This window comes from Chaetodon trifascialis, chromosome 16 (genome assembly GCF_039877785.1).
Source record: "Chaetodon trifascialis isolate fChaTrf1 chromosome 16, fChaTrf1.hap1, whole genome shotgun sequence".
In the NCBI taxonomy this organism is placed as follows: domain Eukaryota; kingdom Metazoa; phylum Chordata; class Actinopteri; order Chaetodontiformes; family Chaetodontidae; genus Chaetodon; species Chaetodon trifascialis.
In genome coordinates this window covers 12,833,854-12,851,407 of record NC_092071.1, presented here as the reverse complement: position 1 = coordinate 12,851,407, position 17,554 = coordinate 12,833,854, and the positions used below count along the sequence as shown (strand labels likewise).

Here is a 17,554-nt window from a genome sequence, read left to right as displayed (position 1 = left end):
ATCATACTCTGCGAGTTTTACTGTTAATGCCTCGCTGCTACAGAGGGATTATGTGTGGAAATGCAAGAGTGGGGGGTGGGTGAGGGGCAAGGTGCTGAAGGATGATGTGGGTGTATTCATTACAGTGAAGTGCAGAAGCAAGTTGCTAATGAATGCTGAGGTGTCTTTTTTTTTTTTTTTTTTTCATGCATGTGTACGCCGGTGTGTAGGTGTGAGTGTGCATGTGCGATAACTGAGGAGCAGAGGGCCACTTAGGGCCACTGCATAATAACTAGGTTTCTACAGGGCAGAAACACACACACACGCACACACACACGATTCAGAGGGGCCCCTCGTTACTCATGCATGACCAGTCCATAATGCACTTCTGCGCTTTCACTCACCGTTGGCAAGACAACAGAATTACTGAGAAAAGGATTTGGGAAGACAGGATTTGCCAAGACTGTGGGAACAGCCAGATTCCTCCTTACACCACAAAAGATGGAGGAAGAGCAGCTCAACTCTCCCATTCTCTAATGCATACACCCAGAGCAGTGGAAGTGTTATCCTTGATTGTATCAACTTCTCTTTCTGAGCCTGATGCAGCAGTGAAAATATTTTTGCACTTGGTTCGCATGCAAAACATTTGCAGATAAGGGATGCTTGAAATGAATACACGAGGGTGAGTTGAAGCTGCATTTTCAGTGTGGAACAAAGGAAATTATGCAAAAGCATCGCACCTGCAAGTCATATACTCTGGGCTATGTATACGTGTGTGTGTGTTTGTCTAAGGGTGCACGTGTATATGCACCCAAATATCCAACTCTGGCTGTGCATTGATCGGTCTGGCTCCCTACGAAGAAGATGTGAGCAGACAACCAATGGAAGAGCTAGCCTCAATTAGCCCACTGACTGATGGGAAATGTGATTTCATTTAGTTGTCGGTACAGACACTGTAAACAAGTCATGTTTCCCCTCCAGGAGACAGAGCAAGAACAAAACAGACAGACACAAACACAGCGAAGGAGAGAGAGGCAGAGTCGGAGGGATCTGAGATTCCTTGCAGCTGTTCAGCAGCTTACAATATGTACATCATTGTCTGTCGTGAAAGTTTTATGCAGCCTCATTACGTTAAATGTGTCCGTGGCACCTGTGACATGAAGTCCAATGAGGCAAACAATAGCACACTAAGTGCCACTGTGTTTAATTAATGGCATCGTTTTCATCCCAATACAACTGAAAGTGAATAAAACAGAGAGACCCGTTTTTGTCCACCTCAAACTTTTGTTCTGGCTAGCACACTCTGTAGATTTAATTAACGCGAGCAGGAAAGAAAACTCCAGCGGTGACCAAGCTTTGTTAAAATTCAAATTAACGTGGCCATTAGGAGTTGGACCAGTCTGTGTCCTGTGCAGTGCCCATCCCTGTATAATGTGCTTTTCACCATTAAGTGGTCTGTAAAGTGCAAAGTTTCTTGTAAGTCAAAAGCCAAAATAATACCTGAGTTTCAGTACCAATACCAAATGCTACTTTTTTTCTGCTGAGATATACTGTGTATCATAGCTTTAGTTGCTATTTTCTTTGCAGATCCTGATTAATAATACAAAATTTACTTAATAAATACTATGATAGATTAAGATTTATTGATCCCAGAGGGAAATTCACAACACCCAGAATTATATAAGGCACTTTAAATGAGCTCCACCTTTACCAGCTGCAACATATAAGTGATGCTTGCAAATTAATGCATCAACAATTTCGATAAATTATTCTGAAATGGGCCATTCTGCATTCAAGGTAGCACACATTCAACACCCGCCCTCATCTAGCCATATCATGTGCTCTGTGATCTTCTGCAATTAAAGCCATGCAATTTGTCACCAGTATTGTGTTGCACAAAACAGGCAATGCTGTAGCTACATCTGAACTTTTCATCAATTCATCATTTCATCAATCAATTCATTTTAAATTCAATTTGTAGAAAAAATAGCAAAGTAGCATTTTATTTCAATTTGATTCTGGCTTAAGTGATTATCTGCGGATAGATTTTCATTATGGGACAAATGGAGGTTAGCAAAAGTTCAACCACAAAGACTGAATTCATGGCTTTTTCCACACTTTCAGCTGCCTTTCGGTGTACTAACTATTCATTCTCATGAATTACATTTCTCCACGCCCGCTCTTGACCAGTCATCTTGCTGCAGATGTCCGTGTCCCACCCACCCGGTCGCGTTTACCAAGCTCCCCAGGAAGTCCTAATCCAAATGAAATCCATTAACCCTTCAAATGAAGATCAACGACAGGAAGAGGGAGTATCCAAAAGTCACTTCAACATTTCTTTCACCACCATCAACGTCTTGACTCCATTAGAGGAATCTTTATTCTGTACCCTAAACGTAACACGGGACAAGGAGCAGACGTGCTTAGGACAGAACCGATCCAAGCCTTCTGACAGACGCCGCATATTAAGTGTCATCTGTATGCACATAACCTTTATGCAGCTGAATTGCCCTGTAGCACTGATATATTAAAGCTGAAGTCTCACTTCATCCAGAGAAAGACAGACAAAGAGAGAGAGAGAGAGAGAGAGAGAGAGAGAGAGAGAGAGAGAGAGAGAGAGAGTAAAGGACACAGAGGATGAAACAAAAAGAAAGAAGCCTGCTAGTGTAACAGTTTCATCAGGACAGCCTGGGCGCATTCTGATGGAAACAGGGCACTGTACGTATCGTTCTGAGGAGAGGAAATTATATGTCATGGTCTATAAAGCCGGCACTTTATATATTTTCAGAGACAGTATCCTTGTGGCTTAGATAATTGTGCAATGGGTGTAGAACACTCAGTTATGATGACATCACCTCCTTTTATGCCATTTAGTTTCTCTGTTGTAACTGACTGCAGATCAGGCTGCTTTGAGGATAGAGTTTCCCACATTCCGTTCACATATTTTGACCAGGGCACACAGCCAAAATAGAACTGGAGCAACATAATGATATGGCAGACCTTTACAGCCGTCAAGTGCCATTTTGGTCTCACTTATGCCTATTTGATATTTTGAAGAGTTGCTGTGAACATGACTGCTTCAAAGTGGGCTAAGAGGCGCAATAATGGCGAGTCAGTAATGATCAATTCATGTTGGCATCGAGGTTGACTGGGATTAGAATTGTCAGTATGCACCATGTCACGAATGGCAAAGGATTATTTGCTTAATGTATATTAAAAAAAATCCATCACTCAATACTGTGTATCGACATTTGTTACAGGTTAAAGGCCGATCAATTGATTTACAGAGATTATCAAATTTAAAAGTGCTGTCCACAGGTTCCCGTGGTTGCAGATTTGTTGCTGTCAATGTGAAAAATACTCTGGACCAGGGACAAAAGGGACATTATTGGGATTCATAATAAGAAAATGAAAAGGACCAGGTGGAAAATAGAAGTAATCAATTTGACTGGGCAAGCTAGGAGGAACATTTCCTCACCATGTCACCCCCGAGTCTGCCAGCTTTGCATAACTTACAAAGAGATTGTGTTAGATCTTTTTATTTGGTACAAGACCAAAATATTGCTAAACCAGAGAAATTGCATTTCTTGACACAGTCATCCATCCCTTTGATTAGTTTTTAGTGTATTTTCTTCGTTCTTTTTTCTTTCTTGCAAGCCTAACACCTCTTTCAAACCTTTCTTATTCTAACCCCGACAGCCACAGGGCCATCCATATCCTCCGCAGTAGCTATGTATCTATCACAAAACCCTCTTGAGCTGACCTCACAGCAGACTCTTAATTTATAAAGGTACGTCATCAACTCCCACTGGTTGTTTCTGTCCAGACGTCGCATCTAGCAGCCATTCATCTGATGGATAAATGGTTGCTATGCCTTGTTCTCTTGCTCTGGCCTATAGCACAGTTTCCAGACACAGATCCGCAGGTTTCACAGGAGAAGCAAAATCAGTAAGTATTAATATCCCTCATTATTGAGAAAGTGCCTTCGTATCTGAATACCAAACAGAAGTTGTGATAGTCAAGACTAAGCGGATGTATATTTTACCAAATTGAATGCAAGAAAATCAAGTTAAAAAAAAAATATGATGCCGTATCTGGTTCAGTTAACTTCACTGCTGCATTCCTGAGCCCAAATTCTCCACGGACAGCAGCAAGGCAGAGCAAACTTCACCCGCTACCTGAAGGCTGCTGCAGTGAAACTTTCATGTCTGACAAGGACATCAACATAACTGTCGAGAAACTTCTCTGCCTCTTTAATTTGGTCACAGGATCTGCATTGCCATTGGTATGCGCTTTCCGCTGCACCGCAAAACTCAGTGGTGCTTGTTAAAACACTTTTCATATCTATGCAAGTGCAATGAATGGTGTCTGACAAGGGCGCTTGTCTGCCAATTGGAGTATTCTCATAAAGGAAGCACCCTGCCAAGATGAAAGCCCCGGGTGACGCTGGAGAGTGAGGTGTCGAGGGTAAGAGAGAAATAAAACATCCAGATAGGAGAGAGAGAGAGAGAGAGAGGAGGATAGGAAGGACAGACATTAAGCGAAAGGAAACGGGAAAAGAACATGTGAACCCACCATTTTTATTGCATTCGCCGAGATGCTCCTCAAAGAGCAAAATGAAATGGACCTTACAAACCATCACCTCTATATTGTTACTGTTTATCTCTGTGATTCTGTCTACATACATAATAAATGGTTCAAACTCGTGCTTGCATACACTATTTGCATTTGTGCAGTGGTGTGCAGGAGTTTAAGTGTTTGAGCGCAAGATTGAAGCCGTGTCGGGGTTCATTTCCTGAGTATCTCATGCACGGCTGCTGTTCTTTTTTCGGCTCTGTTATTATTTTTATTTTTTCTGCTGAACTGTCTTTCTTTTTTTTTTCTTTTCTTTTTTTCAAATTCTCCGTGTTAATCTGTCTCTGCTCCAAATTCCTGTCTGTCTGTAGTAGAGGAGCAGATGTGATATATGAACGTTCCCCCACATCCTTCTAATTCTCTCACCCCCCAATCACCCTCAACCCCTTTATGACACACACACACACACACACACACACACACACACACGCACACACACACACACACACACACACACACACACACACACACACACACACAATGTTTTGCTGTTACCCTCGTCCCCATCTCGTCCCATCTTATTACAGTAAGGCTTTAAGAGAGCATGGGGACAGCAGTGGCCAGTAACATGCCACTCAGGATCACAAACTCACGTAACATCTCAAAAAAAAAAAAGCTAAAAAAAACTGTCACCTTCCCCTGGTTCATCTTCTGCCGTCTTTGTCTGCTTGTGCCTTTTTCCTCCGACTTTTCTCGTTTCTGTTATCTCCTCTATCAAAGGTAGTCTCCTTTGAATGACAAGTACCCACGGTAAATCAGGAGAACTGCTGAGACTTCAGGGATTATGCTATTAAGTTTTCTAATCAAGCTGGAAGGGGATGAAAGCACTGCAAGCAGTTCAAGTAATATTTCAGTTTGGTATAGCGTCATACTTTAAAGGGCCTAATTTGATACAAATTAGCAAATAAATGTCTACTTAGTTGCTTCCCAAGTACATTCTGCAGCAGTCCCTGGCGTTTCTTGCTTTTTTCTTAACATAATGATACTTCTGTTTCAAATAGCACCTTACTGTGCATCACTGCGCGCAGATGTGAAGCACCATAATGTCAGTGAATATCTCTTTGAAGACATAATGAAGCAAAAAGTGCAAGTAATAAGCACTGCAATCAGCACATGCCGCCTGTCCAACAGCATGACAGAACCATGTGTGTATGAGAGAGCAGGGTAAAGAGTGCAGTTTATCAATTTCATGATCGTCTCTTACTGATCGAGTTCACTTTTGCGTACAAGTAGAGCCACATAAGAGGACATCAAGGCTAGCGTAGGCCTTGATGTCAGGAAAAAGCTTTTCATTAAAGATCTCAGATAAGAAACACACTATCATCATTATTCGCCATGTGGATATCAGCATGTGGTATAAATTGTGTAACTGCTGACAGAAAATATCTTATTATTTCATATTACGGTCAAATTACGTCCTGCTGCCATGTGCAATGTGATATGCAGCACTATGTTGCTGTGTATCACAGTGGGCTGCGATAGTGCATGAATATGGAAATGATGGAAACAGAAAATGTCAGATACAGCCAGTCTTACTGGATGCTGCACTGATTACACACTGAACTTTTCTTAGAATTCTGTGTTTTTTTATTAACAAATAGACACAGATTCATCAGGAACTCCAGCAGAAACGCTGCAGTAACTTCAGCTCTGTGATCATAGTGCCTATGGGGGTGAAGGCTCCGGGATTATGTCATGTGAAGGTCACCTCCTCTCAAATAGGCTGCACTGGGACCAGCTGTATTGAGGAACTACTACTGTAAGATATTGGCTTCTTTTTGGTTAGAGGCTCACTTTTAATAAGGTCAGGATTAGGGTGACCAGTGCATTACGACAAGGGCTTAGGATCAGCGCTTAGTCCTGGAGAGTAGGCCACCATTTACCAGCTCAGTGCAACTGTGGTTAACACTGTCTCATTATTACTGCCGTGCCGGGAGATTTTGGGCCTATCTCTTCAGTAATAGCTCATGTCTGCAGCTCTGTGTGTGAGTGACTGTGTGTGTGTGTGTGTGGGTGCATGTGTGGGTGCTCGTGTGTGGGTGTGTGGAGAAGCGGGCACTGGAAGGTGACCACTGGTGTGAGGATTTGCGTGTGTCAGCTGTTATGATTTAATATTTGCTATGCTGATATCTCCATTCACCATTCTGTTGTACCCTCTGCTCCACTATCCATCTCTACTCCAGAGTAGCATGATAATGTTGCTCGGAGGGTGCTTCTCACTCAAAGGATTAGCAGAGATTAGCATTAGCTGGTCCATTTGAACTGGATACACATACAGCAGCATTAGCATGTTGGCACACTAGCCTGGATTGTAGCCATAGCATGAATTTGCAAAGGGAGATAAGGAAGCAGTAAGAAAGTGAAATATACATTTGTAGTCTCAGAAAGGGAATACTGTAAAATACATTCAGTGTCAAAGACATTTCATGTTGGTCAGTTTCTGCAAAGACAGTCTTTCACTCCTCTTCTACGCTACCAGGAGCAATAAAAACTTTCTGAAACAATTATGTTGATAGATTCTGCAATGAAAGAAGCTGTTATTATTGAAATGTCACACAGTCCAAAAATAAATGACTGCTGCCAAAAGCCAGAACATACAGCCAAGGTTATAACTGAAATCCAATCCATCAAAATGATTCCCGCTGTGCTAAGTTCACTTCCCGCGTTGGCCATAGATTAACATTTAAAATAATAAAATGCCTTAGCAGTAAGGCTCTGGCTAGCCGTGTGAAATGTAGCACAAGGCTGCCAACTGACAGGGCAATACTCTTTAAACAGCACACAAGCAGTGCTGTGAAAGCTCTCATCGTGGATTGAAAATGTTTACGTTAAGCACACGAATGCAGTACTCCCTAATGAGTCTTACTGGATTCTAACTACATGAGAATTCTGACTCACTTCTGCCAGTGGAGGCTTTTGACTTGTGGGTATAGAGGAGTGATGGACTGAGTAATTGAGTGCACTGTGAGACAAAGCACTAATGAGGAAGATAAAGGAGGAATTGAGTTAACTGTGTTTCCCCATTTCTAATGATAAGAGATGAGGAGAGACAGAGAGGGAGTGCAAAGGAAGACGAGACCATTCTGTACTCCAAAAAGAATGCATCTGCTGTATGTCTAGCTTGTCTTCTCGTTGTTTTTGCAAATCGCAACGCTTGTTCTACCCAACTGGAGCAAAGTGAGAGAAAAGCAAATAGCTTTAAGATAGGCGGTGAAATTACCCGTAATTGGAGACCATTTAAAAACATAATAACTTCTTTGTTTCCTCAGCAGGAGGTTCGAGGCTGGGGAGGCTTTTTGATTAGAACTGGAGATGAGTTAGCTATAAAACTACTGAGCCAAACCCTACCCAGATTCATGCAGTGTGTGTGTGTCTGTGTGTCTGTGTTTGTGTGTCTGTGTGCATGTGTTAAATCTGTCTGCCAAAATGCAAGAATTAATAATTCTGGGGGAGGATTATTAAAGTCCAGAGCCGGTTCAACACGGACCGGTTGACAATATCTTATCACACAAATTCCCACATGAAGCAGCAGGAACAAGCAAACGGGCTTGTAAAATCTCAAAGCATCAATGCTAAACACCAACTTACAAAAAATGCAAATGGAGCATGAAAATATGTATTAAAATCCAGCTGGAAACATGCCACAGCATCTTTAACAAAGATGTGTATGCGGTAGCAAATTGTCACCGTTCCACTGAGTGGGATAGTAGAAGTAAGCTCAGGGGTGTGCGCCACTTAGGATGGGGGGAATGATGTTGTGTAGCATATAATGGATTTGCAATGTGGCAAACAGAGACAGATGGTGGAGGGGGCTGTGGCTTTCTGAGTGCTATGTGTTTGCTTGCTTGGACACACACACACACACACACACACACACACACACACACACACACACACACACACACACACACACACAGTGCACAGCACAATGAGTGTGGAGAAGAAATCCCTAAGGCACATTATGTATGCTGCCGCTCACTTGCCCAAGCCAAGGGTCTCAGTTCATTTGGTTTTTAACTGTTATAAATTGTCTCACTTGACTCCATCTTCCCTCCCCTCTACAACAGGCCTGGAGCAATCTCCACACAGAGAGCGGCCAGACTCCAAACTTAGGACCAATATAGGATTTTAGAATTAGAAACAGGATCCATACTGGTGTAAAGAATATAGACAACACTATGCACAACTGAGCAGAAGACGTCATACACCAGAATCAGGAAGTGCGGCTCTATGGTTCAGGTCTACGGCTTTTATAAACATGTTTTAACGCGAATGGTTAAATTCTATGCAGTGTGTGTATGCGTGTCTCTTAACAGGAGCATGGGTGTGAAAGCGTTTCAGTTGGATGAAATTTCACACCTTTAAGTTCTCAAAGGTAATCGGTTAATTACAGGCTTTATCTGTATCTGTAGTTTCACACAGAAACCTGCTCCTTCACACACACACACACTCATTCTTGCAGAGATCCCCCATTTGCTCCCATCTAAAGCCCTATTGTTCTGCACATTACCACATGCCTGAAATATAAGAGCTGAAACAACACAGCGGTAAGAACTGCTTTGATTTATGGTGTGCACTGGCCACAATGGAAGGACTGGTTCAGTTTGAGTTTAAGACAACATGAGTGGATTCTAACTGCATAATTTTATTACATTAGATGTGTACAGAAACGGCGCTCATGCAAAAGAGCGTCTAATAGCTTTCAAACACCGAATTAAGATGTGGGGGGACCCTCAAGCTGATGATTAGACAAGGGACTAGAGAGTGACTTCTGGCGATAATATGAATACAAAAACGTACACACGTACACACTCAAGCGCGCGCACACACAAACACCGGCACACACAGAAAGTCAATTAACATGAACATGTGTCTCTGGGGAATTATATTTCAATTAGCTTTAGCTACTTCTAGGCTTCCTTTGAGACCACAATGCTAAAACAAGTGCATAGATGTGATATTTGTGGATGGAGTAAACCCTGCTTTTCAATTAGTATCATGACATAACTCCATATTGTTATTGTACAAGTACAAGTTAAGCAATTAAGGACTTAATCAATGTTTTGCATGATATTAAAGAACCATAACATTAAAATGCGGCATGCACATGAAACGACTTCTGCGGATATAGCTGATGCAGCTGCATTTTGAAGCTGATTTAAAACAAAATGATGTGCCCTTTAATGTACCTTTGGCTATACAGACAGCATCATGGTTTCTGCGGTGTGAGAAAAGAAGAGATGCTCCTATCTCAACCCCAAATCTTACAGCCTGGAGATGGCAGCTGTATCTCCATTCTGTTTTTGCTCTACCTCACACCACTTTCAACATATTCCCTGCGAATTTACTCTTCCTGACAACCGTTGTTTGACTGAAAAATATGTCTGTGTATGTAGACGGAGAAAGTTATCTCTGAATCTCGGTCATAAAAACAGCAGAAATAAAGCAAAAAAAAAAAAAAAGCAATTTCTAAGCATCATCCCACGTTTAGTTCAGCCACTTTAGCCCCTGAAAACAAAACATTTGTCTGCTGTTTTCTAACTGCTGTGTCTTTCCACCTCTGGGTTTTTATGTGCATGCGTATTTGCGTGAGTGTGTATGTTTCTGGTGTACACAGACAATACGGCTAGGAGTGTAAGAGCGTTTCTGTACACAATATGGGCTTACTTTGCTGTGGCTGAATTCATTTCTGTCAAGAACAGACACAGAGTCCCCAAACAATATCAGAGTTGGGGCAGGGGAGCTGAGGGAGTCAGCAGAGTCACGGCTGTCCATATCTTTATCTCCGACGAAGAAAATGATTACTGTAACATGTACTACCAAGTCTCCAGACGCTGGCCCTCTGGGAACAGCATGAAAAGGAGCTGTCACATGAAAGGGCACATAACATAAAAAGAACATTATCTTGGCTAAGAGTTGTTAAGAGAGGGGACAATACATTAACTTGTAGAGCACATTAGGTTCAAGCGAAAGTGCATGTTAAATCAAGCCACTTCATTTGTATGCTTATTTGCAAGTATGTGTGTGTGTGCGAGAGAGAACAAGAGAGAGAGAGAGAGAGAGAGAAAATAACGTCATTATCTGGGGTTTTCTTTAATTTCTTGTTTCCCTCAGTTTGAACCCTCTTTTACCTTTTCCTAGTTTGAGTGAAAGATTACAGCACCCTCTGTATGGAGAGTTTTAATCCAAAAAGGTGATTGTGTTTGTGTCTCTTTATTCTGTAGTGTTTGAGATTAGTGACACATGGCTTGTCAAAGACTGGAGCCTCAGATTAGCCACTCGCTAATCCTTCGGAATTCACCGCTAATACAGACATCACATATGCATGCACGCGTACACACAGGCCGACGCACTCACACCCACTAACACAGTCTGCGTCTTTCCCAATATGTGCGCTTGTGTTTAGTTCGCACAGGTGGATTATACTGAATCGCTTAAGACAAAAGAAACCAAAGATCCCAGAGGTTTGCTTGTCAATCAAGATGTGCCAGATAACTTGATCAAAATGGGGATCCTAAAAAGTTTCTCTGAGAATGATGCATCATATCAAATCAATGATATAGCTCAACCTCCAGCATCCTCTTCTAACGTATTCTTTAATGGCAATTTACGGTTTATGATCACGTAAGCCTCACACTGATAAATGCAGCGCATGTTCTGTCTTGTGCACACATATCAGCATGCTCACTTTGAAGAAAAGCCCCATCAGCTGATATGTTAGCTGAGCTTGCATACTCATAGCACCTACCGGGAGGTCTATTTAGGGTGCAAACTTGCTGTCTGCTGCCGCCGCTGTTGCAGCCGACTCCACCTGTGGGCTTGTATTCTCACTGCTCTCCATGGGAGGCTGCATTTGATCTCTCCCTTTTCTCGCTTTGGGCTGGCTTTAAATTACGCTCTGCCTAAGAAATATGAAACACAGCCTTGATGCCAAAATAAAAATCTACATTTATTCTGCACTGATTCTCCACAACAGTGTTTATTTGTGGATCAGAAACGCGGTTGACATATTCCGTATTTGGTGCCAGGAAGCCATTAGCACACAGCATCGCCAGCATATGATTCTATTAGATAATACCTATCACTTTGGCTAAAATAATCCGCTATTTATTAGAATTAAACTATCTTCTAAATGTGACGTGCCCTTGAATTTAAGCCTGACGACATAATTCTAGGTGGTTTTTGATTTGTATGCTTGAAATGTGCAGTGATTAACACAACCACCCGTGATGATGTGTCATTGCCACCCCGCAGCCAATTACTCCAGAGTATTCTATTTTCAGGAGATTCTTGCCAGGATCAGTAAATCCCCACAGTATACTGCAGAATTCAGTAAACTGAATGACTGCTTCAGCACTCAGGGGATGTACATATATGTGTGTGTGTGTGTGTGTGTGCCCCTGCACTATGGGATGAGCTGGAAGCTGCTAGCTACGTATGAGATCTCAGCTGCTCACATCCTGTAAGGCGTTCATATCGTATCAGTCTGTTCAAATATACAGACAAGCTGAGTCTCGCTTTGAATCTGTAGCTTCTGGTGAAATTGTGCAATGAGCACATACATTAACTTAAACATAGGGCTCAGATGTGGTAAATGTTTTCTGAGGTTGTGTGTATGACAAAGAATAGCAGGCCACTAATAGATTACTGGTGCTTGTTCAAATACTGCTGTATATGCTTGGTAAAATCTTTCTCACCTTTCTATTTCTTGAGGGTGTGGTGATGCCCGATCTCACTGGCACGGCAGGCTGAGCTGCGTCATTCCGTATGAGAGCATCCTAATTTGCAGGCTCATAAAAACCTTGGAGATTTCCACTGGCTGGTTTGGGAGCTGCTATCGGCTGTTGAGCTGCACATCTGAGGATATTAGCATAAAGCTTGAAACTTTTCTCCATTGTTCCATTTTAACCACATGTGACTACATGTGTTAAGCTTAACCATGACTGGTCTCCTGCCTCTTCCTGCCTCCTCCTGCCTCATTTCATCCCAAAGTCTGAACACACCGTAAGAGCGTCTGTATTTCATTTGTCATAGCTGTATATTTTCAAGCAAAACCAAATGCGCTAGTTTACTGATATGAGACGGAGTTGGAACAGGTGGAAGGTGCAAGTGTTTTCGGAGAGGCACATTTCTGCTCTGCCATGAGGAGCATGTAAGCTCCGAATCCCACCACGTTCCCCTCCAGCCTCCTCCTCCTTTCTGTTTTAACTTTTTTAACACCTGGACTAACAAAAGACTGGCTTTGATCATGGGAAATCCCTTGGCAGAGCAGCAATGAATCCACAGTGGAGCTCCGTGTGTGTGTGTGTATGTATCCGTGTGTGTGTGAGTGTCTGTGTGATGCACAGCGAGCCAGTGCTGCTCTACTGAGGATTCTCAGCACTGAAGCTTCGTGGCATCGGTATAAGGTACAGAGCACCTCACATGTTCTGCCCGTCAAAGCATGGCCGTGAAAATGAGCACACTCGCAAACACAGAGTCAGGAGGGAGAGTGCAAGTGAGCAAGAAAGAGAGAACATCTTGTTTCTCCTGTGTAATCAGTGGCTCTGCAAACACACACACACAAGGCCGCTTGTTATCAGAAGCTTTCCCACGCTGCTGTGGTACAAAGCTCCACACCAGGATGGGAGGATGAAGCGAGGGAGGAATGGACGGAAGTACAGAGGGATGGAGGGTCAGCCTTCAGCGGCTTAGACTCACTGCAGGGATAAACACATCCCTCAGCGGGGGTTTGTATTTAGGCTAGCAAGATCAGAGTTCAAAACAGACAGACTACCAGGCAGGCATAGCGACAGGAAACAGACAGCGCAGTGGAGATAAACAGGCATCCAAACAACAACCAGTGCACATATCACACACTTTAGCAGAGGAGATTGCACATTCCTCCTCCACACCTCTCCTCCCACATCACTCTTACATCAACTCCTCTATTCTAGAACATCTCCCTCTTTCTCTGTCGCTCTCTGCCTCTATCTCCCCTCGCCTGCCGCTCAGCCCCGAGCTCTTACGTAAGAGGCCCCATTTGCATAACAGGCTGTTTTCTCTGGCTAAAGCACGGGCACATGAGACACTGGATAATATGTTAACAACTCGGGCTGTTGGTAAACAACAACCTCCATCACAACACTTCACGTTCACACTATATACCGCGCAGGTCTAGTCTGTGACAGAGATTCAGTGTCTCTGGATGTCTTGATGCCAGCTGGCAGCGGGCCAGAGGGGCTGAAACAGCTGTCATTTACAGAGCACACGGATATGGCTTCAGCTAGATAGACTTCATTCAGGAGGAGGCTGACCTGCCTGCTGTGTGGAACCTATACAATAATAGGTCTTGCACCGAGAGATGACTGTTCAAATCAAGCAGCCTAGCATTATCCTCTTCAGGGTTAGGGAGAGAGAGGAAGAGAGGGAGAAAGAGACAGGTGTGTGTGTGGATGTGGACGTGTATTACTCATGTTGTGGGGACCGAAATCTGTTTACACAGTCACATTGTGGGAAGTCGCCTTCCTTGTAGTGGCAAAACACGAGTTGGCGTAACGTAAATCATGAAATTTCAGGGTGAAGACTTGGGTTAATGTTAAGGTTAGACATACAGTGGTTAAGGAAATGGATGTAAGTCTATGTAATATCTGCAAAAGTACTGGAAATGTGTGTGTGTGTGTGTGTGTGTGTGTGTGTGTGTGTGTACGCGCGGAGCCACACATGAAATAAGACCGACGTGAGTTCTGCTCTTACCAGCATGGTTATGCCTTTGCTCAGGCCTCTTCAAACATGAGCTATACAAACATGGCACACATTTGAAAGAATATATGCAAATACACACGCATGTACACACACACACACACACACACACACACACACACACACACACACACAAAATGAGTGCGCCACCCTTAGGAAAATAAAGAGGACAAGAAAGGCTGGGGAACGTCAATAAATGCTGCAGTGCCGTCAGATATACCAGATACCCTAAGATACCTCATTACATACCAATTCATTAAGTCAAGAATAGCCTTAATCATTTCTGGTTATTATAGAAGGACCGCTCTCGCTCTCTTTCTCTCTCTCTCTTACATGCACACACACACATACACTTCAAAGAGACAACAACAAATGATCAAGGGAATCAGGCACAAATGATCTCTCATTTGGGAATTCTCAGTTACTCTGGTGGAAAACAGCAGTTAAAGTCACGGCTTTCATGTTAATAAATTTGTTAGCCGATGCCTTAAATATATCTTGATATGATTCGAGTGGGATAAAGTGGACTTTATATCACAAAACTGAAGCTTGGTGTGGAAAATGTGGCCCTGCTGTTAGACTGACAGTTGTTCCGGAGCAAATCCATCACCCTCCTGAGTCCTGCCACTGTTTCCCACAGCGTGAATGTGCCAGTCCAGAAAATCATGAAGGTTTGTTCCCTTTGGTTGTTTTGTTATATTTTTTTGAATGCCATCAGGACTTAACATATTTTCTTACACTGTATTCAAATGTACTGAGAAATTACCACATAAAACACCACTGGGTTGTGCTCATGCGACTTTTTATCAGGTCTGTTAAAAGCGGAGCTGTTCTTCAGGAACAATTATTCCACACAGCTAAAAACAGTGCTGAAGCTTCTGCATCAAGTGTTTTATGCATCCTCGAAATAGGAGCCTGGTATGAACCATTAAGCGATTGTGGCCCCAGAATTCACTTTTTGTCTTTTCCATTTACTGCACTGGTCCAAATGCTCCACTCTGCTGTTACACGGTTCTCCATTTAGCATAAAAGAAACCTAAAAAGTTCTTCAAAAGCTTAATTTTAATTCCATTTCACTCTTATCTCCTCTAGTTCTATTAATACCTCTCTAAAAAACACACTGAACCGTCTTACAAACAGGCACGCGCAATTCACTGTGACCTTGACCCCCAATGTCACCTTAATCGCGTGTTTACAGCCGGGTCCTCTGTCGCGTAAACACCACCGCGACCTGTTTATCGCGTAATTCTAACAAATAATCTCGAGCTCAGAATAATATTCACATTCAGACGAGTTCAGCCGTCGCCAAATTGATTTCCATCTTGTAAACTCGCGGGGAAGCACAAATATCACTGGCACAGCCTCGTAAATATCGGCTATATGGGGTTTAATCTCACAGGAAGGTCGCCTTTAGTATTATCAGTATATCGGTCTGATATATTGGAAAATAAACTTTTGAGGATTTAATGGAGAACCCTGGCATTCCACTCAGGCCTGATCCTGCAGCTCGTTTGAGGTTACTGGCTTTAAAAACCTCAGGCGGGCACACAACACGCCGGAGTTGACCGTGCGCACTAGCCACAGACACCACACCTGTGCACGAGACAGAGAAGTCGAAACCAGAAAAGAAAACAATGAAAACATCCTGGAATCAAAAGGCTCGGTGTGTCTGCGAGCTTCTAAAGCTGCTGTAATCAGCAGCATCAAACAGTTCGGTGCGTAAAACGCTGCCAGTGCCTCCGTGACTCATCCAAGCGCTGCAAGTCAAAAACAGCCAGGGGGTTGGTAATACTTCAGGGTGAGGTGTGTCTTCCGACGCGCAGGACATAATCGTAGACGCAGCAGGCGCACCACTCTGTGGTGCTGAGGTCGTGTCCTGAGCACACAATTATGAAAATAGGATTCCCCTCATTCCTGAACATCCAAGAGAGATCCCGAATATTGCAGGACAAGCTCTATCTCCCCCTCCTCTGGCGGTCTCACATCACGCACGTTTGCATGCGCACATACATTCAGCGCACGTACACACACGCGCGCGCGCAGGCACAGACACACATGTACATGAGAATGAGAGAGCCTGTGAGTGTGTGTGTGTGTGTGAGAGAGAGAAAGAGAGAGCGCTGCATCTTTCTGCCAGGACCCGCGTGTGACCGCGCGTCCTGCCACTTCACCCTGCCCTGCTGCTGGCCTGTAACATGCGCGCGTAAACGCACAGAACGCACATACACAAGCACACGCGCACGTACGCACCACTCGTCCCAGGCTCACCTTTGAGAAGAATCCCATAAATAGTGTAGAGGGTGAAAATCAAATGATTCTTGAGATTCATCCTGTCTTCCTCTCTTTCTCGCTCTTGCCTTCCGCGCGCTAACTTCTCACCGTCTCTCCCCTCTGGACCTCGAACCGGACCGGACGGCTTTGTCAGCTATCCAGGTAGACTTAGGAGTGCGTCTTTTTGCGTCTCTTGGAAAAAAAAGGGGGGGTTAACACAACCGACTTCACGACCCGTAGACTGTGATTGCTTTTGAAAACGGAAATGTCCCTCAAAAAAGACAATATTGTGGATATTTTCTGGGATGCACCCGCGGTAAGGTACAGGCGCAGTTTACGGGACTCTGCACAACAGCAGTCAACCTCAGGGACTGCGAACAGTCGTGGATGCTGCCGCTGCTGTACTAGCCTACTGTCTGCCCCGGTCTTGGTCTGCTGTGGCGCACAATCCACAGCGCAGGGAACACGAGTGGATTGTTTGAGTCCCGCCCACAAAGCTTTGACGGACATGAAAGGTGAACCAATCACGAAGACCCGAGGCTAAGCGAAGCGGTGAGGGGAGGCAGGGATGGGAGGGAGGAGGCCGGGGGCGCGTCAGCTTGTGAGACACACTGCAAAAAACATCAATTTGAACTTGTTTTTGACTTGCTGAGCATTCAGATTGTGAGAGCCACAACTGAAAAAAAAAAGGCCAATTGGATGAGTTAATCCCCTACTTTCACGAAAAAAGCTAGTCCAATCAAACGAGGCAAATATGTGGAAAATTCCTACAGTGAACTATTGTGAGTGAACTAAATGTGTTTATTGCTTTTTAAAATTAATTTTAGTTTAATTGAATTTGTTTGCATAAGAATAAAGCAGTTTCACCATATGACAATAAATCTTCATACACAGACGATAACACACCTAGACCGGCATTTACACATAC

General features: G+C 43.5%; 1 protein-coding gene across 4 annotated transcripts in view; it reads right to left on the bottom strand.

Moving 5' to 3' along the window:
- The window catches only part of cadm2a (cell adhesion molecule 2a), a 201,570-nt gene extending 184,491 nt beyond the window's left edge, over nt 1-17,079 (bottom strand). For 2 of the 4 annotated variants that reach the window (XM_070983711.1, XM_070983713.1), the window contains exon 1: nt 16,624-17,079. In XM_070983711.1, the coding sequence (XP_070839812.1) occupies nt 16,624-16,684 (61 nt within the window). In that variant the 5' untranslated portion in view covers nt 16,685-17,079. The remainder of the gene's footprint in view (nt 1-16,623) is intronic. The other 2 variants (XM_070983712.1, XM_070983714.1) reach the window with 1 other exon arrangement.
- Between the last annotated feature and the right edge of the window lie 475 nt (nt 17,080-17,554).